The 27,225-nt window shown below is 48.4% G+C and overlaps 1 protein-coding gene across 1 annotated transcript; it reads left to right on the forward strand.

Moving 5' to 3' along the window:
- Window positions 1–391: 391 nt before the first annotated feature.
- Window positions 392–27,102, forward strand: LOC149346288 (uncharacterized). The gene is made up of 2 exons (XM_089541279.1): window positions 392–1,247; window positions 27,082–27,102. The coding sequence occupies exons 1-2, from the start codon at window positions 423–425 to the stop codon at window positions 27,100–27,102; spliced, it is 846 nt and encodes a 281-aa protein (XP_089397405.1). The 5' UTR covers window positions 392–422.
- Window positions 27,103–27,225: the final 123 nt, after the last annotated feature.

Consider the following 27,225-nt stretch of genomic DNA (forward strand, 5'->3'; position numbering starts at 1 on the left):
CGCTTCAATCAATACTTCATCAACCTTCCAAACACTACTTACAATAAAGATGCGGCTCGCTGCATTGCAAAGCAAGTAAGAAATTCATTGTTTCTTCAGCCTACTGACCCATCTGAAGTTTTCTGTACGCTTATGACACTAAAAAACAGCTCTAGCTCGGAAGCTGAGGGTTTCACTATTAAACCTGTAGTGTAGCAGCCGCGCTCGCTCACTGTGGGGAGCTGTGTGAGTGAAAGACGACGACGATTCAGAGGCGTGAAGCTCGCTCGCAGCCCGAACGTTTACCTGGACATTTGCTGGACGTTGGAAGTCGACGAAGGTACTGCTGAGCCACAACCCCCTCTTACATTTGGTGGAGGCTGCTGTACGTTCCCCCTCACACCCTGGAGCTCCGTAGCCGCACCTTACCTTCGCCGTCCGTTATGCCCGAAGTCACCAGCCAGACAACCCCCATCCCTTCGCCTACCATCTTCTGTTCTGGCGGGCTCCGGCAGCGCGATCCCAGCGTATTCAGCGGTGCCGACGACCAGGATGTCGACGACTGGTTGTCGTCCTACGAGCGCGTCAGCGCCCACAACAAGTGGGACGATGCCACCAAACTAGGTAACGTCCTGTTCTATCTCACCGACGTAGCCAACTTGTGGTTCAGAAATCATGAGGCCGACTTGCCGACCTGGTCGTCCTTCAAGACCAGTTTCTCGGAGGTATTTGGCCGCCCGGCTGTGCGCAAATTGCGCGCCGAGCAACGCCTCCGCTCCCGCGCTCAGTCCACCACCGAAACCTTCACAAGTTATATAGAAGACGTCCTCGACCTGTGCAAGCGCGTCAGCCCATCCATGCCGGAGTCCGACAAAATTAATAACATCATGAAGGGTATCTCCGACGACGCGTTCCAGATGTTGCTGGCAAGGAATCCACAAACAGTGGTGGATGTCATACAGCTTTGCCAGAGCTATGACGTCCTCAGGAAGCAGAGAACTTCCACTCGTCGTTCCGGCGTTCACGACGCGTCACTTCCTGCGCCGGCTATCTGCAGTTTAGATTCTGGCCCGGCCTCGCTGCTTCCCGAGATCAAGGCCTTTATACGGGAAGAGGTGGCCCGCCAACTGTCCCTCCTACCTGTGTCTGGCGACTCTGCGCCATCCCTTGATCCCACATTTCGACGCGTCATCCAAGAGCAGGTCGCCGACGCTTTGCCCTCCAGCCCTCGGCCCCCACCTGTGTCTGCCCCTCTCACATATGCCGAGGTTGCCGCCCGACCACGACGCCACGACGCCTATGTTTCCCATCCACCTGTCGCGCCGCTGCCACCTCCGCCGGCCCCTATTCGTCGTCGTCTACCACCACGCCGCGCCGTCATGAACCCATGGCGCACACACGACAACCGCCCCATATGTTATGCCTGTGGCTTGCCGGGCCACGTCGCACGGCTTTGTCGCCAGCACGCTCCGAGTTTCCGAGACGGGGCCGGCCCATACCGCTACGACCCTATGCCTCCTTCACCACCCGTTTCCTCCGGCACCCCTGCGGACTCGTTCCCTGTTGACCGCTCTTCCTACTCTTCACGCCGGTCGCCCTCTCCGCGTCGCCGATCTCTCTCTCCCATGCGCCGACGCTCACCTTCCCGTCAGAGGAAAACTAACAGCCGCAGTTCCGGAGGCAAGAACTGCGCTTCTATCGAACTCTCCAAGTCCTCCGTCGTCTCCCGCAAATGTTATTCAAGTGTTTATTGATGGTGTCGCCGTTCTCGCCCTTGTAGACACGGGCGCTGCTGTATCCGTTATTAGCGCCGCCCTTTGCCGAAGACTCCGTAAAGTGACGACGCCTGTTTCGAACTTTTGCCTCCGCACTGCAAGCTCGCACCGCATTCAACCTATAGCGTCATGCACAGCTCGCGTTATTATAGGGGATGTTGTGTATATCGCCGAGTTTTTCGTGCTGTCCCGCTGTTCTCACGATGTCATTCTGGGCTATGACTTTCTCACCTTTCATCATGCAATCATCGACTGTGCCCGTGCAAGCATTGAACTGTCTCCGCTCTGTGCCACCCAGCCGTGTGACACCTCTCCCCGACCTAGTAAAATGCTGGTCGCAAAAGACACTGACATCCCTGCCTTCTCTGCCGCCCTGGTTGCCCTCTCTTGCTTCTGCGTTCCCGATTCAACTGTTCTCTTTACTCCGACTGTTGCTGCTGCCCGTCGCCACTGTTTCCTCCTTCCGTTCGCTCTTCTCACTATCTGCGATGGCCAAAGCGCAATTTACGTTACGAATCCCTTTTCTTGCCCGTCAACGCTTCTCCGTGGCGAATGCCTTGGACATGTCGAATCAGTCGAACATGCTCTCCCATACTCCGTCGCCGAAGAACCTGCCCCTGTCCAAATAGATGCCATTGATTCGCATCCTGCTGCGCCAAACCAAGACACCGTTTCTGTTTTTTCCCGATCTATCGATGCCAGCCTTTCGCCACACCAACGCGCAAAGCTCGTCGAGTTACTTGCACGTTTCCGCCCGTCCTTCAACTTCCCACACACCTCTCTTGGCCGCACATCCGTCGTCACACACAGCATCGACACCGGCACGCATGCCCCTTTGCGCCAGCGCCCATATCGCGTGTCGGCCCCTGAGCGCACCGTCATTACCAAAGAAGTGAACGACATGCTTCAGCGCGGTGTCATCCAGCCTTCTCAAAGCCCCTGGGCCTCCCCCGTTGTTCTCGTGAGGAAGAAGGACGGATCCATTCGCTTTTGCGTTGATTACCGTCGCCTCAACAAGATTACGCGAAAGGATGTGTATCCACTTCCTCGTATTGATGATGCCCTCGACTGTCTGCAAGGCGCGGAATTCTTTTCTTCACTGGACCTCCGCTCCGGATACTGGCAGGTACCCATGGATGCTGCTGACCGGCCAAAGACGGCCTTTGTTACGCCCGATGGCCTCTACGAATTTAACGTCATGCCGTTCGGCTTGTGCAATGCGCCGGCCACATTCGAGCGCATGATGGACACAGTTCTCAGCGGACTCAAGTGGCACACGTGCCTCTGTTACCTGGACGATATCGTAGTCTTTTCTCCAGACTTTTCGTCCCACCTGGTCCGCCTCGAGCGTGTCCTGCAATGTTTGACCGACGCCGGCTTGCAACTGAATTTGAAGAAGTGCTGCTTCGGAGCCCGGCGGCTTACCATCTTGGGCCACGTCGTCTCCAAAGAAGGCGTCCTTCCCGATCCTGCAAAGCTGCGCGCAGTCGCCGAGTTCCCTCGACCCACATCCCTGAAAGAGCTGCGTAGCTTCATCGGGCTGTGTTCTTATTTTCGCCGCTTCGTGCGCAATTTCGCTTCCATCCTCTCTCCTCTGACCGATCTGCTTGCCGGCGACGCCAACCTCTCGTCTTGGACACCAGACTGTGATGCGGCGTTCACCACGCTTCGCCGCCTGCTTGTGTCCCCGCCGATCCTCCGCCATTTCGACCCCAGCCTGCCCACTGAAATTCACACTGACGCCAGCGGCGTGGGCCTCGGAGCCGTTCTGGCACAGCGGAAGCCCGGCTTCGCCGACCATGTTGTTGCGTATGCCAGCCGCACGTTGACAAAGGCTGAGCGGAATTATTCCGTAACAGAAAAGGAATGCTTGGCAATAATTTGGGCTATTGGCAAGTTCCGACCTTACCTATACGGTCGCCCATTCTCTGTTGTTACCGACCACCATGCCCTCTGCTGGCTCTCGTCCCTCAAAGACCCCTCAGGACGTCTTGCTCGTTGGGCGTTGCGCTTACAAGAGTACGACATTGAAGTAATCTATCGATCTGGCCGTAAGCATTCTGATGCCGACGCACTATCCCGCTCCCCGCTACCTTGTGACTTAGACTCCGCATCTTTCGCCACCACTGATGCCTCTTCTCTTGATATTGCCGACATGCCATTTGAACAACATCAGGACCTCTGGATCGCTTCCCTCGTCGCTCTCCTGTCTTCACCATCTCAGCGACCTGCGACCCGCATTCTCCGTCGACAAGTCCGCCACTTTGCCATACGGGACGGCCTACTTTACCGCCGCAACTACCTTTCGGACGGGCGCAAATGGCTCCTTGTCATTCATCGGCACCTCCGTTCCGACATATGCGCCTTTTTCCACGGCGACCCCCAGTGTGCTCACGCCGGTGTGGTGAAGACCTACACGCGCCTTCGACTCCGCTTCTACTGGCGGGGAATGTACCGCTTTGTCCGACAGTATGTTCGCTCCTGCCCGGAATGCCAACGTCGTAAAGTCCCTTCTCGCCGTTCCATTGCTCCGATGCAGCTTTTGCCTTGCCCCACGCGCCCATTCGACCGCGTTGGCAGCGATCTCTACGGGCCCCTTCCCATCACTCCGGCTGGACACCGCTGGGTCATAGTGGCAGTCGATCACCTTACCCGTTACGTCGAAACCTCACCCTTACCATCCGCGTCTGCAGACGACGTTGCGTCGTTCATCTTGCATCACCTCGTTCTACGCCATGGTTCCCCTAAGGAACTTCTGAGCGACCGCGGCCGTGTTTTCCTCTCAGACACAGTCGAAGCCCTGCTTCGCCAATGCCGCATTGTTCACCGCTCTACTACGGCCTACCACCCTCAAACGAATGGCATTACTGAACGTTTCAATCGCACATTGAGCGACATGATCGCCATGTATGTTGCCTCTGACCACTCAAATTGGGACCGCATTCTCCCATTCGTGACATATGCTTACAACACTGCTACCCAGAGCACAACTGGCTTCTCTCCCTTCTTTCTCCTTTACGGCCGCGAACCTACCTGTACCATGGACACTGTGCTTCCGTATCGCCCTGATGCTTCCGAGTCTCTTACCCTTTCTCAAGCGGCGACCTATGCTGAGGAATGCCGCCAGCTTGCCCGATCTCTTACAACGCAGGATCAGAACCGCCAGAAGCACCTTCGCGCCCCTACCAGTCCGCCTCCATCTTATACCCCGGACTCGCTCGTGTGGCTTTGGATTCCTTCAACCAGTGCCGGTCTCTCCACGAAACTGATTTCAAAGTACCAAGGCCCGTACCGTGTCGTCTGCCAGACCTCTCCTGTTAACTACATGATTGAACCGCTTTCGCCGCCCCAAGATGCGCGCCGTCGCGGCCGTGAAACAGTGCACATCGACCGTCTCAAGCCTTACTACGATCCGCCTACCGTGTGTGCTCCCTAAGTCGGCAGGATGCCTCCTTTTTCGCCGGTAGGTAATTGTAGTGTAGCAGCCGCGCTCGCTCACTGTGGGGAGCTGTGTGAGTGAAAGACGACGACGATTCAGAGGCGTGAAGCTCGCTCGCAGCCCGAACGTTTACCTGGACATTTGCTGGACGTTGGAAGTCGACCAAGGTACTGCTGAGCCACAACCCCCTCTTACAAACCAATTAAATTTATTGCCGACCCTCTTGCACCATGTCTATCGCATATTTTTAACCTATCCATTTCGACCAGTGTTTTTCCAAATAAAATGAAGCAGGCGAAAGTTATTATTCTTCATAAAGGTAGTTCAAAGCATGACATGAGCAACTACCACCCGGTGTCGATTCTACCCGTATTTTCAAAGCCACTGGAAAAGATCTTACTGAGGCGTTTAGAACGTTTCTCTATTCAAAACTCACTCATAGATTGTTCCCAGCTTGGCTTTCGACCAGGTCTATCAACTGGGTCTGCTCTGCTGACACAAAAAGAACTCATTTTACAAAATATAGAAGAAAAACTATTAACCTTAGGCATATTTATTGATTTCAGCAAAGCCTTTGACTGCATTAATCATCATATTCTACAAGACAAATTGCAAAAGTATGGAGTCAGGGGAAGTGCATTACAGCTGATGGCATCATATCGTGATAAACGCCAGCAGTGTGTTATCATTAACGACTTGTGTTCCTCCTATGAATATATTAAATGTGGCGTACCTCAGGGAAGTATATTGGGTCCTTTTTTTCACTTTATATATTAATGACTTGGCACAGATTACAGATATGGCAAAATTTATAATTTATGCCGACGACACTAGTTTGTTTGTTTCGGGATTATCTGCAACTGAATTACTTGTGAAAGGTAATTCAGTTCTAGACAAAGTGCTGCACTGGTCCAATATGAACTCCTTAAAAATTAACAACACAAAATCTAAAGCAATAATCTTCCGTCCAGTAAACAGCACAGCACTTACGTCCCTTACTTTGGGCACAAATAGCATTGAAGTCGTTACCAAACACAAAAACCTAGGAGTCATCTTTGACGAACATCTTAAGTGGACTGACCATATTCAATATCTTACAAGTAACTTATAAAGAACTGTAGGCGTCATCTTTCGATGTCGCGATATACTACCCGTAGCAATTAAGAAACTGATATACCATGCATTATTTAACTCTCAAATTAACTACTGCCACTCAGTCTGGGGGACCGCAGCCTGTACAGATATTAATCACATTATCATCTTGCAGAAAAAGGTCATCCATATTATTTCCTCCGCCGATTACATGACACATTCACCACCGTTATTTATCCTACGCAATATTCTACCAGTAAACAAAATGTTAGAGTACAACGTCCTGCTTCTTATGAAATCCACGATCTCCCAACGCAGTAAATTCCTCCTCAAACTTGCATCCTTACAAAAAATAGACCCACCCAGATATACACGTCAAAGAAACAAATGGCCGGTACCTCAGGTTCGCACAAACTATGGGAGGCAAATGATGTAAGTCCTAGTTCCTAACAAATTTAATTCAAATGAATGGTGGTGTGGGAATGCCGGCTGTAAGAGAAATGTTTTTATGAAAAATTTTCTCAGTCGTATGGATGATGACAGTTTTTTCTCTTAACTATTGTTTTGTGTACATGCTTGTGCATCCTCACTGTGTCTCCTCACAAACAGAAAATTCTACCTCCCTATTCCTATTATCTTATAGTGAACATCTTATTTTTTACTCATGTTTGTTTCCTAGAACTATTTAGTAGCGTTGTATTCTAGATGTATGATTATGATTTCATTTATTGTTCTTCTTTCCTGTTATATTTTTTCATGCTCAATTTGACTTAATTGGTAAAAATCCCTTACATGTTTCATCTCTTTTTAGTTCGAAATTGCAGTGCTTAGGCAAATTGACCCTGTGCTTTATTATGTCCGAATCCTGTATGCCCTGCTGCCTTGTAATAGGCCCCGGGCCTAGTCAAGCTACTCTGAAGCAGCTTTTTGCCTTGGCAATTTTCGTAGCAAAAGGCGCACGTTAAAAGGGTGTTCCGCTCTTTCAACTCCTAATTTACTCTGTACAGAAAGTGCTTTCCGGTGTAGCATTTGCAGGAGAAAATGGAAGAAGTGAATACCCATGCTGCTTTACGAAAGGGCCTCTCAGTTCTGGCATGTTTTCAAACTTTCTCACATTACCTTTATTTCTATACAAATCATTTGCCTATGTGGAGAAATTTCAGGCGTGGGGCATAATGGTCAGAAAGCCCTTAATATAGTAATGATAATTATAATTTACTAGTCACTTTATGCAATTCGGGGTGTTAGCCTGGCCTACTTGGGATGTATTCATTAATTCCTACAGTGCAACAGAAATAGAGAAAAAGCTTCGCGATAGTAACTTACTCGTGTCGTCTACTTTGCTTTTGTTTTTTCATCTGTTTTTTCTTCCTAGTTTTCTAAAAAGTAACGTGGAGGGCATGACGATTATATCTGCTCACGGAACGTCCTTCTGGACACATTCGATCTCTGCGAGGGTCGTGTAACTCCTTTATCCACTTTCTTTTATGCACTTAATCCACAGCCTTTTGCTTCCGCAAAAAGAATGACTTTTCAGATTAAAGGGTGCAGATAGACGAAGAAAACATTACTCAGAGAACTCAAAAAGAAACTAAATAAATAAAATCAAACAATACCACATGCTCATTCCAAATGTCGAACCACTTCATGAAATCTGCGAATGACTTTTTACCTATCCTAAGGGAGAGTGAAGCAGTACAGTCATCGCACGCTAATGTAGACGACAGGCGTTGTTTTATGCAGCTTGCCGCGAAGCAGGAACATACCCAACAACTCTGGACAAAAGCATCTTTGAGAGGGAAACCTTTTTTAAACGCAATTTTTTTCATATATTGTAAGATTTAACTAGAACAATTAATATATCCGCAGATCGCCCGACGACGTTCTTGAATTTTGTTTTATGTTAACGTTTCTGGCATCGCTAAAAACGTTCTCCATTGGTTTTCAGTGGGAGTCTAAACTGTTCGATGCAATCGATGGAAAGACTTTAAAAAGAATTTGCTACATATCGGAAGAATGTACCATTGCCTTCAATATAACTATAAAAATATCTTACAATTTTTCCATTTTCAAAACTTTTGTCCGAGAATGTCCGAGCACATTTTTTCCTTTCTTCTGGAAAAATTTTCAAACATTTGTCCGGAATTTCTGAACGTCCGACGTCCTCTTTCCCGCGGGTGTAACTAGAGTTTTCTCATTCCTGGAAACAGCTTGTTTTTTGTTTTTTACACGCGCCATAGTACCGCTACGGAGGCACTGGTATGTGAGACAGACACTGCGCTATTTCCTTTCCTCAAAAACCAATTTTCAATTTTTTACTAGCATTTTTTGTAGTAGAAGTCGCGATGAGCGGGGGCAGCTATGCCTTGAAAGCAATTTAGCAATGCCTCATCTTCCCTCCAAATTGTCTTCTTTGCCCGGGATACATCACGCTCTTTCTGCGGATAATCTGGGCCACGCAAGGTAACCTGGGCCACATGGAATCCTGCCTGCAAGCAGCGGCGACCCCAGTCGACGACTACGCGGCCTACTGCGGACTCCAGTGCGCCTCATCTAAATCAGAATTTGTGCACATACGTCCCCCCCTCGGGACACAACTCCGCTTCACATCAGTCTCCCCTCGGGACCGATCCGGGAGTCCAAGGAGATCCGTGTCCTTGGTCTCTTCATACCCCATCAACGCAGGGTCGACACTACCCTAGCCAAACTTCGCACGGTGGGAGACCAGGTGGGCCGCATGGTCCGCCGGGTCTCCAACAAGCGGAGCGGATTACAAAGCAAGGATGCACTGCGGCTTGCCCATGCTTTCGTAACGAGTAGAATCCTCTACTCAACCCCCTACTTGCACCTGCGCAAACATGATCATGACCAACTGGAGGTCATCCACCGGAATGTCATCAAGAGGGCTCTCGACCTTTTGGTCGTCACGTCCAACTAGCGACTTCTGGCCTTGGGCGTGGTAAACACATTCCGGGAGCTTCGAGTAGCCCACATAGTCAACCAATACACGCGTTTTGCACAGACCACATCCGGTCGCCGCCTCTTGGACCGGCTACACATCAAACATGACTACCATATTTAGGAAAGGGAGGGAGTGCCAGAACCCTGGAGATGCGCCCTCCGGGTCCGACCCCTTCCCCGCAACATGTCCAGAGAAGACCATAGCGGTCGTGGCCAGGCGCGCGCGAAAGCGTTGGCGCGATACTATGGTAACAACATGTGTATTACGTGGATGTTGCCGGCCCACACCACGCGGGGTGGTACACGGCCGCAGTCGTACACAACACAAACACAGTTGAACGGGCTCACTTTCAAAGCCTACAGCGCAACACACGCGGAGGAGATTGCCATTGCTCTGGCTCTCACTAATCCCAAGTCGAAACACTTCATCACCGACTCGCGAGGGGCCTGTCGGAACTATGGGTTGGGCTGGGCTCCCCCGCTTGCCTGACGCATACTAGAATATAGCTGCCAATGCGAAGATCCAACTCCACGTAACCTGATTTGGGCCCCCGGTCACCAGGGGCTCCAAGGAAACGATCAGGCCGATCAGGCCGCCCGCGCACTCTCTCCCCGGGCTATCTCCCTGTCCTTGGAATGGTACTCCCAATAAGACAATCTGGCCGTTACATTCAAGCACATCACCGATTACTACAAGGAGGAGCACCGGCGCTACCCGGCCCCTTGTAAGGGACTGGATCGCGCTGACGAGCGCCTCCTCATCAAAATTCTCACTATCACTGTACTGTACCCGGCGGTACTTAAACATTTCAACACATCCTTTGATGGCACGTGCCAGTTCTGTGTGGAGGTGGCTGACACCTTCCACATGGTTTGCGCGCGTCAATCAATCCCATCTATCCCCCCCAACCCCACCAGAGAGGACTGGGAGGCGGCCCTCAGGACGGAAGTTAAAACCCATAAACGGAATCAATTCAAACCTGAAATTACAAGTTTGCAGCAATACATGCATATCACCGAGATCGTGGCACCGAGACGAGAGGCCGCCGAGTTTTCGTACGTGCTGCGATCCTCAATGTTCCCCTCAAAAATCGGAATTTGTGCACTTCCACCCCTCACAGAAGTGCACAACTAAAATCTCTCTTTCTCTTGAGAGTGGTCCCATACGCGAAAGTGACGAGATACGAGTATTAGGACGCTACATCCACAAACACAGACGGCCAGGCACTACATTGGCCAAACTCCGTGAGGTGGGGGACCAGGTGGGCCGCATGATCCTCCGGGTTTCCAAAAACACGGGGGGTTACGAAGTAAGGATACCTTGCGGCTGGCAAACGCCTTTGTAACCAGTCGAGTTCTCTATTCGACTCCTTATCTCCACCTACGGAAACAAGAGGAGGATGCGCTTGAGGTCATCCTTCGCAAAATCATTCCTTGACCTCCCTATCACTACTTCAAACAGCCGGCTATGGCTCTAGGAGTGGTGAATACTTTCCGGGAGCTCCGAGAGGCACACCTTGCAAACCAGTACACGCGCTTGTCGCTAACAGAGTCGGATCGCCGCCTTCTTGCTCGACTCCATATCCAACAAACCCCTCCAATGGAAGACAGGTTTCGCATCCCAGAACTGTGGGACGTGCCCTCCATGTGCGGCCTCTTCCAGCAAACATGTCACGCGAAGACCATAATGGTCGGCGCCTGGCACGAGCTGAAGCGCTAGCCCGACATTATGGCAACAAAACAGGTGTGTACTACGTGGACGCTTCCGGTTCTCACCAGGGGGGATGGTACACGGTCGCGGTGGTTCACAACAGCAACACAGTTGACGGCCTCACCTTCCGAGCCAGGAGTGTAACACAAGCAGAATAGGTCGCGATTGCTCTCGCGGCTCACATGCCGATTCAAAATACGTAATCAGCGACTCGCGAGGGGCCTGTCGGAACGTCGAACAAGGCTGCACTCCCTTTCTAGCCTATCGAATCTACCAAAATTGCATACGGGATGCGGACCCCGCACACCGTTACCTTATATTTATTATATTATTATTATTATATCGCCGCCAGGTGTCCCCGTGCGGCGATATTATATTACTATATTATTATTGCTGCATTTGGCAGCAGCGGCAGCCACCGGCACGCACGACAAGTGAAATCTACTCTGTCTATTTACAGCGTCCTTCGCCTGTGGACCAAAGTTCCTGGCCGCCGAGATCAGCTCCGGCTTCGCTGGTGCAACTGAAAACCGCTCGTCGCCCGAAGTTTTTTCTTTCGCTGTGGAAGCGAGACAGTTCTGGGGAAGGCAAATCGCCACCTGCATCACCGACGCCAGCGACAACTGACGAACAAGCAGGGACCGAGGGGGCGTCTCCTCGCATTTGGCAGCAGCGGCAGCCACCGGCACGCACGACAACTGAAATCTACTCTGCATATTTACAGCGTCCTTCGACTGTGGACCAAAGTTCCTGGTTGGTCGTCTTTACTTATAAGGATTAGACTTTGTTTTGTTGCCGACCCTTCCGCTGCTGCCACGAGTACATTGTTTTCTTGAAGTGTATTTGCCTTTGCACCGCACGGCATGTCGAGATGTTGTACATGCCGCTCGCTTGTGCCTGAAAATGTGCCCTCTGCCAGCTGCTGTGAATGTAAGTTTAATTTTCATTTTGGCGACTGTTCTGGTATAACCGAAGAGGCGTGGCAAGCAAAACGTGTAAAAAAAACTGGAAGTGCAAAACATGCAAACATGGCCACATCGTGGAAGATGGAAGTGAGAAGCTTAGTGCAGAAAAGGAAGTGTTAACACGTTTGCTCAAAATTGAAGCTAAACTTGACGCTCTCCTAACTTTGCCCAAAAGAATTGATGAACTAGAAGCCTCAGTGCAGCTAATCTCAGACAAGTTTGACGAATTTCAAAAGCGGCTGACTGATCAAGAAAAAAACACCAAAGAACTTTGCCAGCGTGTAGACAAACTTGAGAGGGTGGACTCGGCAAATCAAATTGCTCACCTCAAGCGTGAAGTCGAAAGCTTAGAGTGGCGAAGTCGCCGCTTAAATCTTGAAATACATGGTGAAATCTTGAAATACTAGAAAATCTTGAAATGCTAGAAAATCTTGAAATACTAGAAAAGATAAACAAAGTGGCTATCAAACTGAATGTACCGCATGTAACAAGGAAGGATATAGCTGCCGTGCATAGGCTGCCAGCGAAGGCCGACAAAACGCCAGCTATTATCACTCGCTTTTTGAGGCAAGAGGACCGTGACGCTTGGCTGGCAAACAGACATTTGCTGCAAAAAGAGAAAAGCTTATTTATCTGCGAAAATATCACGCGGCTCTCCCGCACATTGCTAACCTCGACAAAAGAATGGGCAAAAAAGAATGGCTACGCATACGTTTGGCATGCTAACGGAAAAGTTCTGCTGCGGAAGCAGACCGGCGACCCCGCTTTCGTCATTCGCAGTGAGCAAGATCTTATCAACTTGCAGTAACGTGCTCTTGTAGCACCCCACGATGTGGGCGTTCTTTGTGTTCTTTAGTGCAAGATGACGCACTCAAGTTTTGACCTTCCTTGTGAACCTGCTTTCTCAAAAAAAGACACACTTTCTTTGTTTCATCTTAACGCTAGGAGCTTAAAAACTAAACTTGATGAGGTAGACTTATTTTTTAATGACCTTAACTATTCTTTTGACATTCTTTGTTTCACTGAAACGTGGTTTTCCTCTGATGATGAGTGTGCTTTTCTCGATGGTTACGACTGCATATCCGTATGTGGCGCTTTCAAACGTTGTGGTGGTACTGCGATGTATATTCGCTCAGACTTCAAGTACAATGCACTCACAGGATATATTATTATAAATGAAAACATTGAATGTGTCGTTGTACAACTTTATGACATCCTGCTAGGAGTGTTTTATCGCCCGCCATCTGGGTCCTTGAACCATTTCTTGAACTGTATGGAAGAACTGTTTGAACTAAGTCGAGTTAAAACTACAGTGTGCTTTTGTTGGCGATTTTAATCTCAATGTTTCATCAGATACCTCCGGCTATTCGCGCCTGCAAGAGCTGTTTGTGTCATACGCGTGCTGTAACTTAATAGATATGCCAACTAGGATAACTCTCAAAGTACTTTAGACCTTTGCATTACAAGCTTTCCCCCTGACGTTGTCAAATCGGGTGTATTGAGGTGCGATTTAAGTGACCATTTGCCAATCTACTGCATTTTACCTCACAAAAGGCCTAATTCAAATAAGCAACCAGTTTTTATCCGCCATTACTCTGAAAAAATATCAGCAAATTGAGATATCTTCTCTCAAATCAAAGGTGGGACTCCATTTTAATGGAACCAGATGCAAATAAAGCGTACGAGGCTTTTCTTTCCTGCTTTATGGCTGCATACGAGAAGTGTTTTCCCCTCGAGCCATGGGTAAAACTAAAAAAGATAAGGAAGCCTTGGATCACTCATGAACTGCATATGAGAATCAAACAAAAAAACAGGCTCTTTGAAAAATTCCTGAATACCAAGCATGAAAATGACTTTACACTGTTTAAAAAAGTTCGAAACAAATTAAATGCAGATATTAGAAAATCAAGATTTGAATACTACATAGCTAAGTTTGCAGACATTACGGGTAACTCACGGCTAATGTGGCAAACCGTGAGGGAGGTACTCTCGAAAAATTTCCAGCACAAAAAGGTTCCGTATCAAAACGATGCTATGACTGACAACGAAGTCGCAAATTTATTTAATGACCATTTCATTGCAGTCAGATCATGCGATGAGAATTCAGTTGACTTACCGTGCGAGCAGTTCATTGCATCAAACGCCGCAAACACATTGTTTTTAGCACCCACCGACGAACGTGAAGTGCTGGATATTATTCTGGCACTACAAAATCGCTGTGCTCCAGGAGCAGATGAAATTAAACCGAAACCTCTAAAGGCTGTAGGTGAAATAATCAGTTGCCCGCTCTCTCACATTTGCAACATTATTTTATCTACGGGCGTTTTTCCGCAGAAAATGAAACTGGCAAAAGTGTCTGTTGTGCACAAGGGTGGCCCCGCGAACGAACTAACAAATTATAGGCCTATATCAGTACTACCAGTATTTGAAAAGGTAGCCGAACAGGTTATAAACAAAAGATTCGTCCGATTTCTCACCGCGCAAAATATTATAGCCGATGAGCAATTTGGCTTTAGGAAGGATAGATCAGCCGAAACCGCACTCCTTGGGATAAAGGAAAAAATTCTAAACAACATTAAAGAAAAGGCACACACCCTGGGAATTTTCCTCTACTTCAGAATGGCATTCGACTGTGTTCAGCACGATGTTCTAATAAGAAAGCTTCCATTTTACGGATTCCGTGGCGTGTCGTTGACCTTAATTGAGAGCTATTTAACGTCAAGAGAGCAATTTACTGCCATAAATGCTGCAGCCTCACACGTAAAAACAATAAAATATGGTGTGCCTCAGGGATCTATTCTCGGACCTGTACTCTTTATTTTATACTTGAATGATATTGTGAATACACCAGGCAGCGAAAACCTAGTGTTGTACGCTAATGACACTAATGTCTTTTTCTCAGGTATTGACCCCTACGCGCTCAAAAGAAAGGTTAACTATTGGTTGACCGGCTTGAGTACATGGTTAAAACTAAACAGGATGCAATTAAATGCTAGTAAGACCAAATACATTCTCTTCAGAGCAAAAGGTGTAAAAGCTCCTGACAACCTAAACTTAAACTTTGAAAACACTCAGCTGAAACAGTGCTCGCAAATTCGTTTTCTAGGTGTTCTGTTTCAAGAAAATCTCGCTTGGAACTCGCATGTTGATCAGCTTCGGAGTGATCATTGTCGGGCGGTTGGCATTTTAAACAAATTGAGATATTATCTCCCGGCGTCCATAAAGCGGCAAATATACTATTCATTAATACATTCCCGTTTAAGCGACAGTTCCCTTGTATGGTTAACGACGACACAAAGAAATTTAGATTCCCTTTTTGCAATTCAAAAGCGGGCATTACGAGCTATTGGGAAAATACAGTTATTGCACAGCTGCCGGCCTTTGTTTATATCTTATGGAATACTAGAAGTAAGTAAACTGTACACATACAAACTATGTCTGGAAATATTACGCCAGTACAAACTAGACAAAATAACCTTCGAAACCACCTATCACACTAAACTTAGCAGATACGAACTTCGGAAACAATGTCTGGAAAAACCTCGAGTACGCACTAATTACGGTTTTCAGAGGTTAGGATGGCAAATTCCTGACTTAATTAATCAATACCCTATTATTCTGGATACTGCACGCAGCACTCTCTCTATACGTAAATACAAAATGTTAATTAAAGCAATGCTCATAAATGAACCTTAAAGATGAAAACTGAACGTATACCTATCACTAGTGTATGTTTTGTAAATACTGCTATGGTCGAATTGTGTTTTGAAGTATCCTGTTTGTTTTTCGACAGAAAGCCTGTGTTTTGTAAGGATGTCTTATGTATTGGGTAAAATATATTGAATGTGTGTTCTATTATGTAATGCTCTTATTGGTTTTCGTAGCCAGTGGTGCCGCCTGTCATCCGGGTGGCGTGGCCTCGTCAGGCAAAGTATGCCTTTTGCCACGTCACCCTGGACAACGTCTTCGTTGTCTTAAATAAATTCTGAATGAATGAATGAATATGGGCCCCTGCTCATCAGGGGTTGCCAGGAAACGAGGCAGCAGACGCAGCCGCCCGCGCGCTCTCACCCCGGGCTGTTTTCTCCTCCCCATCCGATTCGGAACCCGATTTTAATCCGGTCTATAGATTCAAAGATATTACAACATATTATCAAAATTGTCATCGCCTTTACCCTAGCCCATGTAAAGGCCTGAAGAAGGCGGATGAGCGGCTCCTTCTCCGCCTTCTCTCCAATACATTGCTTTGCCCGGCAGCGCTAAAACATTTTGACCCCTCCTTTAGCGGCAGCTGCCCACACTGTAATGCAGTGTCTTCTGACACCTATCACATGGTGTGGGCCTGCCCCTCCAACCCCGCTGTTCCCCCCATCCCCAACCCAACCCGGGAGGACTGGGAGGCGACCATGCTCGGCTGCCACGACTTACAGGCCCAACAAGCCTTAGTCGGGCGCGCCTGGGCGGCGGCCACCGCCACTGGGATCCCATATTAGGGACCTCCACCTAGTGTTTGTAAGGATCGGTCCCTTACGGGCTGATCCAAACATACCTCCTGGTCATTCTTAATAAATGTTTTCGCCACCACCACCACCAACGACAACGCGCTGTCGTTAGTACGCTTTCCCGCAGTGCTGTATCGATGCATACGAGCGCTGTAATCATGCAGAAAGTTAGGTAGTACGCTTGACAGCAGAGCAAGCACTGTGCGCACCGGCGCTGTAGCAGACGACACGAAGCACCGCCTCCAGGCCCGTGTGCGCCGGCGCCGCAGGGCTTCGATGCGCGACCGCGCCAGATGCGCTCGCGCCCCGCGGAGCGCGGCCACGCTGCGCCGTGCTCGTACTTAGAGTGGACGTTCCCGTACGCCTGGTGGGGCCAAACAGTTGGCAACTGGGTAGGTTGTCGGACCTACGATGATTTTCTGTAGCTTCGTGTAAGTGATGGCGCGGTCCTGCTTCGGGATGCTAAAGGTGAGATTGTTGTGAATGAAATTCACCCGAAGGCGGTCCTCTGCGGCATCGGAGTAGGTGAAACGACGGCTTGAGGTGATTTCTCGAAGAGCGGTCTCGCCCCAGGCACGCAGATTGAGGCCTCCGCGACAGCGAATGATGATAAAGCCTTCAAGAGGGAGACGTGGCAGCGACGGAGCTCCGCGAGGTAGCTTACGTGACGTGGAGGGAGGGAGCTGCTGGGACGCGGTATGCGGTGTGGAGGCGACTCCGTCAGCGGTGGCTTGGGAGTGCGTTTCGATGAAGAAGCGGCGGAGCCGCGTTCGTAGCAGCGGGCTGCGTATGTCCAGTCCGTGGGTATATAATCTTGAGGGGCTAGATCCTCCCCCTCCCGGTGACGGCGTCCATGCTTGGCGAAGCACTGGGTCCAGCTGCGAAGCGGAGCCTATCGCCAGTGGCTGTAGGCTTAACGAGGCTGGCGCTGGGCTCACTGTAAACAAGTGTCCATGCAGGTCACAAAAACGGAGTGCCGGTCCCAAAAATGGGCTGGGCAGGTGCCGGGAACCTTCACGAACTTCGGGAGACAGAATAAAATTCGGCGGAAGGTCAAAATAGGAAAAATGGCTGGCGCCCATATGCACACGCGTCTGCACATCTGGCTTGAGGAACGCCGACTCTGCAGGTCTCCGGAATAATTTCGACCACCTGGGGATCTTTAACGTGCACTGACATCGCACAGCACAGGCGCCTTTTGCGTCCATGTTCCTAGAAAAGTAAGAAAAAAATAACGCTCAGTTATGGTAATTTCCTATGGTGGCACTCTACCAAGCTAATATGGCTAGTAGCATTTATGCACGTAAAGTTTAATGTTACGTGCAGCTGTAAAAGTCTCTTAATCTTCTTTGCACTGTTCACACTGCTTTTTAGCAGCAAGGTGATGTTCACTGATGTGAATAATTTCCAATAACTCACATGAACACATTTTCATTTTCACAATGGAGTCAACTTCAAATTTATCTAAGCTCATGTGGCCTGGAGAACATACTGGAAATTGCAGTTGGCGATATCACTCATTGACGCTCAGATAATCCCCTACACTTCCATTTTAGAAATAAAATTCGTACTATGAGCAACAGAAGATAGTGTCATCAGAGACCAGACCCATGTTGATAGCGGGGGCTGCATCAAACCTTAACCACTCTCAATATGGAGACCTAAACGCATGAGAACAAAGAGAGGGATTTGTTAAATTGCAGTTAATTTTCCCAACTTTTAGTGGCTTGTATTTGACGCACGTGTTTTTCTATTTCTTGACAAGACCCTGTCAGTAGGCTCACATCCAGGATGCCTACGGTTTTACCCTGCAGCTGGGAAAGATTCTGGATTTTTGATTCCTTAGCATTTTTTGTTTTGTTGGCCACATTATTAATTTTTTCCTGAGGAGGCATTGTGTTTGTGATTATGTCAGCATGGCGAGTGATTAATTAGGTGTCATTGATGACATGGTTTTCCTGCATTTATTTTCTGATTCTGGTTCTCATTAACGAACAGAAGCCTGCACATGTGTTATTGTTTTCATGCGTCTGACTTTATCCCAGTGTGCTTGGCGCAGCTTACATTCTTAGACATGCACTAGCAAAACTCATGGGCACACGGCGTACTGAGCTTTGTGGTCGCAAAATTTATTACATCTTTTGCCCTCTGTGCAGGTCAAAATACATGGTACATACAGCCACCTTATGGGAAAGACTGCCAGGGTAATTGCTGTAATATTGTGTAGCATGGCATTGCCTTGCAAAAACACCCAGAACATGAACTGCAAAGCATGATCAATAAGTTAGAAAGGCAGAGCAGAAAGGTGGGGCTAAAATTAACACGCTGAAAACCAAACTAATGCTCAACAGTCTAGCAAGAGAGCAGCAGTTCGCAGTGTGTCGCCAGGTGCTGGAACCAGTAAGAGAATTTGTCTACTTAGGGCAGGTAGTGACCGCTGATCCGGATCGTGAAAGGGAAATGACTAGAAGAATAAGAATGGAGTGCAGCGCATATGGCAGATTCTCTAAGATCATGTCATGAATGGCAGTTTGCCAATATCCCCTCCCCACCCCCCCCCCCCCCCCCCCAAGAGAAATTCTACAACAGCTGTATCTTACCGGTACTTACCTATGCAGCAGAAACGTGGAGGTTAACAAAGATGGTTCAGCATAAGTTGAGGACAACGCAGCGAGCTATAGATATAGGTGTAACTAAGAGATGGGAAGCGGGCATTGTGGGTGAGGGAACGAGTGTGGGTTAATGACATCCTAGTAGAAATCAAGAGGAAGAAATGGCCTTGCGCATAGCATGTATTGCGAAGGCAAGATAACCGGTGTTCCTTAAGGGTAACGGAGTGGATTTCAAGAGAAGGCAAACGTAGCAGGGAGTGGCAGAAAGTTAGGTGGGCAGAGGAGATAAGGAGTTTCCGGGGATACGGTGGCCGCAGCTGTAAAAGTACAGGCTTAATTGGAGAGAGATGGGAGAGGGCTTTGCCCTGCAGTAGGTGTAGTCAGGCTGCTGCTGCTGATGATGATGTGGCAAAATGAATATGATGGTATGTTTCAATCTCCAATTGTTTGATGAATCCTTTGTGTGCATTCTGCAATAGCACCGGCACCTGAACACAAGATGACACCGCGCACCTCACATGAACGATTTGTCGCAACATTTCAAAATTGCTTGCACTTGCAGAAAGACTACAGCTTATACCATATGGGTCAACATTATTCCTGCATTCAGTGGGAAGGTTTACCCTACAGAACGGTAATATTGTTGTGTGGAAAGTATGTTCATATACCATGAAGTAGTGCATAGATACAATTTGCAATAGGGCCTTACCTTGCACCACTTGAAGGGAACTTCATACATCATGTGAGGGCATAAGCTTGCAACATAGGGGTGCAAGCGTTGCTCTGTTTATGATGGTATAAGTTTAGTCTTTCACGAAGTAACTTTGCACCTCTAGAAGGAGCATAAATTTACCGGCTAAAGGTGCAAACTTGCCCCTGTCATGCTAGGATATGTTTATGCAGTCCTCAGACTAACCTTACCCCTTTTAAAGAGGCGTAAGGTTATGACTGGCTTAAAGTGACTCTTCTTAAGAAGTTTAGGCCATTATAAGCATAACACAACACTATGAGCAAGAGCATAAATACATAGTCTCCAAGAAACAGCGTAACCTAGCTTACCCCAAAAGACGTGTCAGCTGAGCCACAAGTGATATACAGTGTCTTTTCTGAAAGCAGTAGGACCCATTTTTTTATTTAAAATTTATTCATGAGAATAGTACAAACGATACGCATTTTTCAAGGTAGCACCCTTCTGCACCTACACGCTGCTGCCTACGGGTTTTGCAGTTTTCGTACGCCTCAAGGAAGGCCTGGAGCGGAATGCTGTTTAGCTCACTCGTCATGGCCTGTTGAACCGCCTCTACCGATCCGTGATGTTTCCCCTTGAGCGTCGATTTTATTCTCTGGCATAGAAAAAAGTCTGGCGGGGCCAAGTCAGGGCTGTAGGGGGGCTGAGGCAGCATTGCCGCCTTATGCTGGGCAAACAATTGGGGTCCTCATTCACATGATGAAGAAGATCCTGGCAGATCGCCTTCCGGTTGGCCTTTTGTTCCTCTGACAACACTCCCGGCACCAACTTCGCGCCCACTTTCCTCATGGTTAAGTTTTCTGTGACGACATCAAAAACTTCAGTTAGAGGAATGCTCAAGTCATCAGCAATCATTCTGATACTCATCCTACAATCACTGTTCAGTAAATGTTTCACTCGCTACACATTTTCGTTGGTCTTGCTGGTCAAAGGGTGTGCGGAGGGGTCATCGTCTTCCACTCTTTCCGTACCTTCTCGGAACGGCTTGTGCCACTCAAAAAACCCCCGATCTACCCATGGAAGCGTTACTGTATGCCTCCTTAATGATGTCGTCAGTCTCTCTGCCCGTTTTACCAATATTCTCACAAAATTTGATCGCGTATCGCTGATCCAGTAAACGTTCCATGATTCTGCGTGACGAGACGTTTCGATAGGGGTTCACAGTACAAGCGACCTGCTCTCTTGAACGGTCGAGAGCCGACTGGCGATTTTCCCCAGCATTCCCAATATCCCCCTTCAACGATCCTGCACGCGCAGACCACCTCTCGTCCGCCCCTTCGCCCAGCAAAAAACTAGTTCTACTTTCAGAACAGGCCCTGTACATCCCAAAAAGACTAAGATCACACTTTTTCTTCAGAGGTCAGGTTCAAGCAGTCGGACAGGGTCGCCTCCAGGCCCTCTCTGGTTGGCTGATTTATTCTCTTTGTTTCCGCATTTTTCTGGCAGGCCCGTACCATATGATATGCGCCTGCCCGCATCTCACAAAACTTACAGTAGACCCAAAAAGTCCAATCAGTGTGTTCGAAATTATTCCGGAGCCCTACACTACGACGCCTCTTTCATCTTATCGTCTTTCACTGCCCCCTTTACCCATTCCCTTACAGCGCAGTTCAGGTGTCCACCAAAGTATGAGATAGATAGTCCATCATTTCCATTCCTCAAAAACCAAATATCAATTTTCAAGAGGAACATTGTGGCGCGAGGAATTTTACCAACACCGTCGTTGGCTAACACTCTCGGTTAGAACCAAAATAACTGTATCAGATGGACACCACCACCACGTACCTGAAAGCAAACTCCCGCACACACAGACATTGGACAACGTGTACTCCCTAAGCGTAGCACGTTGGGAAACCATTAGGCACTATGAAAATTTGGCGCGTTTTACGGCTAAAATCGCAGTGCAGGAATGCTCAGCGGAAACGAAAGCTTCATGCACCTTTCGACTGCCGTTAACGAGAAACACCTGTAGCGGCAGCGCCGAATGTTAGCTGTGGTGGTGGAAAACATTTATGTACACATACACTACGGGAGGTTATGCATGAGCTGACCCACAGGCGGCCAGCCTTTGCAAGTACTAGGTGGAAGTCCCTAGTTCGGGACACAAGTGGCGTCGGCCGCCGCCCGGGCTCGCGCAACCAAGGCCCGTTCGGCCTGCAGGTCAGAGCAGCCAAGCAGGGTCGCCTCCCAGTCCTCCCGGGTTGGGTTGGGGTGAGGGGGGATAGCAGGGCTGGAGGGGCAGGCCGACACCATGTGGTAAATGTCCGAGGACTTCTCCGCACAGTGCGGACAGCTGCCCGAGAAAAAAGGGCCTAAGTGTTTGGGAACTGCCGGGCACAGCAAAGTATTAGTATACAGGCGAAGCAGAAGCCGCTCCTCCGCCTTTGGGAGACCTTTACACGGGCGGGGATAAAGACCGTCGCCAGATTGCTAAAGTAAAACAATGTCTTTGAAGGAGTAAGCGGGAGTGAATTCGAGTTCCTGATCGTCGGGATCGGAGGGGAATATCCGGTGAGAAAGCGCGCGGGCGGCGGCGTCAGCGGCCTATTTCTCTCAAGGCCCATGTGAGCAAGAGCCGAAACGATACGCCGGTGCGCGGGGTCCCCGGTGTAGACGCTGTTTTAGAGAATGCGGTAAGCTAGATACGGCAACCATCCCTGCTCGACGTTCCGACATGCCCCTCGCGAGTCGGAAATAATTGTTTTTGAATTGGAATCAGATTCAGCCAACGCAATGGCGACCCCCTCCGCGTGTGTTATGCACGGGCTCGGAAAGTAAGGCCGTTCACCGTTTTGGATTGGTGGACGACTGCGGCCGTGTACCATCGCCCATCGTGGGTGCCGGAGGCATCCACGTTGAATACGCCGGGTTGAGATCCATAGTGGCGGGCCAGGGCTTCCGCCCGAGCCAGGCGCCGGCCATTATGGTCCTCACGGTTCATGTCCGCGGGAAGAGGGCGCACGTGGAGAGCGCATCTCCACTGCTGGGATGGAATACGTACGCGCTCTTCCATAAGAGCGGCGTGTTGGATGTGTAGTCGGGCAAGGAGGCGGCGACCCGACGATGTCTTCGAGAGACGTGGGTATTGGTTGGTCAAGTGGGCTTCCCGGAGCTCCCGAAACGTGTTCACCGTGCCCAGCCCCAGGAGGCGCTTGTTGGAGGTGTCCACGGGGAGGTCCAGAGCCCGCTTAATAGTTTGCGGAGGATTACTTCCAGTGAATCCTTGTCTTGTTTCCGCAGGTGGAGGTAGAGTCGAATATAGAATTCGACTGGTTACAAATGCATGCGCCAGCCGCAAGGCGTCCTTAAATCATACCCTCCCCCCACGCTTGTATGAAACCCGGCGGACAAAGCTGCCCACCTGGTCCCCCATCTGACAGAGTTTGGCCAATGTTGTTTCTGACCCCCTGTTTTGATGCATGAAGAGCGCCAGTACCCGGACTTTGATATTGTGAATAATTGGACCTGTCTCAAGAGACAATGAAATTTTAGCTGTGCACTTTGGTGAGGGGCGTGTGTGCACAAATTCAGACTTTTGGGTGGAGCATTCGTGGCCGCAGCGGCGAGCATAACGGTGGTCGCCGCCTCCTGTAGGTTGGTCTCAATGTCTCCAAGAGAACTCTGTGTGGCCCACAGGATTTTAAGGTTTGAAGGTTTATTTCCGCAACTAGGTGTTGCGAGGACAGCCAGGGAAAAAGCTGTATAGACAGCTTGAGAGGTCCTGGCTTCCTCTTACAGTGCAGCATTGACGGCGGCGGAATAGGAAACCAAACAAATTGTAAGAAAAAACTCGTATGTTCTGTACATAGAATGACACATGTACGTTCAGTAAGCAGTACATTCTGCTTGTGAAAGAAAAAAGAACTATATTAGGTCAAAGAGACTATAAAGGCAAACACAGGGAGGAGAAAATAAAGGACAGCAGAACTGACAGGTGCACTCAAAATGGTAATAGCAAGAAAAAAAAGAACCACACGAATATTTGGGGCAATTCTTTCAGAGGAATATTGGAGACATCAACATTCTTGTGGCAGTACAACTGGTTCAGAAGTGTCGGTAAGGTATGCTGCAACATTTGTTTGCCATAGTTTGTGCGGCATTTCTTAACATTCCAAGGCTCTGCTGCGCGGGTATCATACACAGTTCTGCTTTCCTCTAACCTAGCAAGTGTAAGTAAGAAGTCATCATTTTTAATTATGGCGAGTTTATATTTATAGCACAGCCTATAGTTATACATGGATTTCATTGGAATAACGTTGTGTCGGTGGAAAAGGCTGGCAGTGTGGAAGAAATACGGCACTTTACATGCAATGCGTATAATACGTTTTTGTAAGACAGTGAGTTTGTTAATATTTTCAGCTGTTGTTGTTGCCCACACCATACATCCGTAGCTGGCTATGGAAGAGAACAAAGAGTGATAAAGTAACATGTGGACTGACGTAAGAAAATTAAAGCAATGGCGGCGCATGATACCAACTGTTCTGGAAAGTTTCTGGACGACGTAATTAATATGGTCATTCCACGACATATCTGCTGCAAAGTAAACGCCCAGAGTTTTCACAGACTGCAGAAATTATATTCTGGTATTGTTTAATTCAATTAGAGGAAGTTCAAAGTGTTTGTGACGTGGGTGGAACATGACGGCTGCAGTTTTACTAACGTTAATTCTTAAGTGATTATCAGCAGTCCAAGCATTTATTTCTTTTAAGGTTTTATTAGCTCGATTTGCGAGATCAGCCGTTGAAGTACCCGAAAAAAAGAGACTAGTATCATCTGCATAAATTATGTACTTAGCAGTGCTATCGATGCGAACAATATCATTAATATAAAGAACAAAAAGAAACGGACCCAAAATGCTCCCTTCCGGAACGCCAGAAGCTACCGCTTTCAACTGGGAGCATTCACCGGCAATACTAACAAACTGAGATCTATGTCGCAAGTATGAAGAAATCAGCATATGGGCTATGCCTCTAATACCGTAGTGGTCTAATTTTTTAAGCAGCACAGAGTGATTAACAAGGTCAAACGCCTTTGAAAAATCTAAAAATAAACCAAGTACCATGTTTTTGGCTTCAAAATGTTTTAGTATGAATTCTTTCTGGGCAAGGAGAGCTAACTCAGTCGATCTATTTTTACGAAACTCATATTGAGCGGTAGTGATAATGTTACATCTTTCAGTGAAGGAGGATAGCCGTTTAAGAATAACTTTTTCGAGGCCTTTGGAAAACACAGGTAAGATTGATATCGGGCGATAGTTTCCCATTTCATTTTTGTTTCCTTTTTTATACACTACTGTGACTTTTGCCCTTTGCATAAGACGCGGAAAAACACCGGAAACTAAGGATAGGTTGAAGATATGGGCGAGGGAAGGTGCAAGAATGTCGATAGTAAATTTTATGGGCTGTATCTGAAAACCTGACGCATCTGTAGCTTTACTATTATTAAGCGCTAAAAATTCTGTAATTACTTCATTTACTGTAACCGGTGTTAGAAATATTGTTTCACCATTTCTGGCACTCATATAGGACTGATTTACGCCGCCGCTTGTTGTGTCAGCAAAGGAAATAATGTAGTCATTAAAGGCATCTGCTAGATCAGAACCTTTTAATTCAATCCCTTCATGATTAATTTTTGTGGTCGGTTCGGAAGAATTACTGAAGATAGATTTTAAAACCTTCCAAACTTTTTCAGATTGTCCACCAGTTGAATTAAATCGGTTATAAATATACTGCTTTTTAGCGACGCGAAGTTGCTTTGTGACGAAGTTCCTAAATTTTTTGAATGTTTTCAGCGCTTCAGGACATGTACTTTGTAAAAACACTCTGTAAAGTTTATCGCGTTTTCTTATCAACTGCAACATGTCTTTGTCGACCCATGCTTTCTTACTTTTCTTTGACTGGGAGAATTTCTTAAGTGGAAAGGAAGCATTATAAATGTCAGTAACAATCTCTAAAAAATTTTCGTATGCTTCATCATGGTCGCTTTCCTCAAAAACATGTTCCCAGTTAACAATAGATAAGCGTTCCTTGAACTCGCATAACGTGTGATGATTTATAGCTCGATAAAATGACGTCATCGGCGTACAGCGCATGCTGCAGACCGGCGACAGCGCCCAGCTGGGCCGGTATGCGCATCATAGCCAAATTGAACTACAGGGGAGAGAGCACCGCGCCCTGAGGTGTACCCCTGGTTACTAAATTAAAAGGGCCATGTTTTTTATCCTGGATTCGAATGTAAGATTGTCTCTCGGTTAAAAGCTGCCGAATGTATTGAAAGGCGTTTCTGCCGCAGTTAGTTTGAGAGTGGTGGGTGAGAATGATCTCGTGGGTAACGTTGTCGAATGCACCCTTCAAATCCAAGGCGAGCACGACCTTGTCATTGTGAGGGTATTCCACGGGGTCGAGGACATCCCGATTGAGTTGTAGCAGGACATCCTGTGCAGATCTGTGTGGGCGAAACCCAAACAAGGTGTCTGCGAAAAGGTGTTTGAATTCCATGAACTCGGACAACCTGTCACGTACCATCGTCTACATGAGTTTGCCCACACAGAAAGTCAGACAGATGGGGCGGAGGCTGTCCGTGCTGATGGCCTTGCCAGCTTTAGGAATGAAGGTGACCAGGGCGGTCTTCCAGTCGATGGGGAGTGGCACTTCCCCAAGCCTGATTGAGTTAATGTAATTCAATAAACAGGTATGCCGGGTCAGGGTCAATTTGACTAATTTTGTCCCTACCCGGAGCGGTGCCGCGTTTCATTTTCACCAGGGCCGCACTCAGGTCGTGGAGCTGGAACGGTTGATCCAGCTCAACGTTCTCAGAACCTGCATAAGAGTACGCCGGCCCGCGAGGGTCCTCGGTGGTGCACAAGTACTGGTCCCGGAGCTTGTGCGCCAATTGAGTTGTGTTGCCCTGAAAGCTGTGCATTGCTCTTTGGAGGTGTTTGAGTTTCGCGATACGCCCTGCTTGGACGGCTGCCGACATATTGCCTAAACGTAAAGCGGCGTTCTGACGCATGCTATTTCACCCTTCCTTGCTGAAGTTAACCCAAGACGAAAGGCAGGCCTTCCGTTTTGCACACGCGCACTTCGACGCCCGAAACGTCTTGGGGCCCCCAAAGCTTTGAGCCGCCTATTCTAAAATTACCCACTACCGCGAGAGTAGGCGCTTTAATCCACTGGCGCACCACTCCCGAGACCCACCTGAGAGCGTAGGCTGAAGGCAGCGGTGGACAAACTGGTATGTCTCGCCGGTGAGCCGCATGCGCGCGGCCTGTTACTCACCTCGCTGTTTTACGCTTCAGGGCCCAGCGGCCGACGTGTAACGTTATATTTGGGCCTGCCCGAAACCACCGGCCGACAGGCCCGTACTAAACCACCTCGTCCTTCCTCGGAAGGCGCTCGGCTTGCCGTCCACCTGAAGAACAAGCGCATACTGGTCATCCGGA

This window comes from Amblyomma mixtum, chromosome 4, assembly GCF_055824585.1.
Source record: "Amblyomma mixtum isolate Tamu chromosome 4, ASM5582458v1, whole genome shotgun sequence".
NCBI lineage: Eukaryota > Metazoa > Arthropoda > Arachnida > Ixodida > Ixodidae > Amblyomma > Amblyomma mixtum.

Bases quoted from the DNA above. Each gene is read 5' to 3' on its own strand.
- LOC149346288 (XM_089541279.1), top strand. From the start codon at position 423: ATGCCCGAAGTCACCAGCCAGACAACCCCCATCCCTTCGCCTACCATC. The intron at 1,248-27,081 runs GTTGCCGCCCGA...TTTACGCTTCAG, and splicing joins CCCCTCTCACATATGCCGAG to GGCCCAGCGGCCGACGTGTA.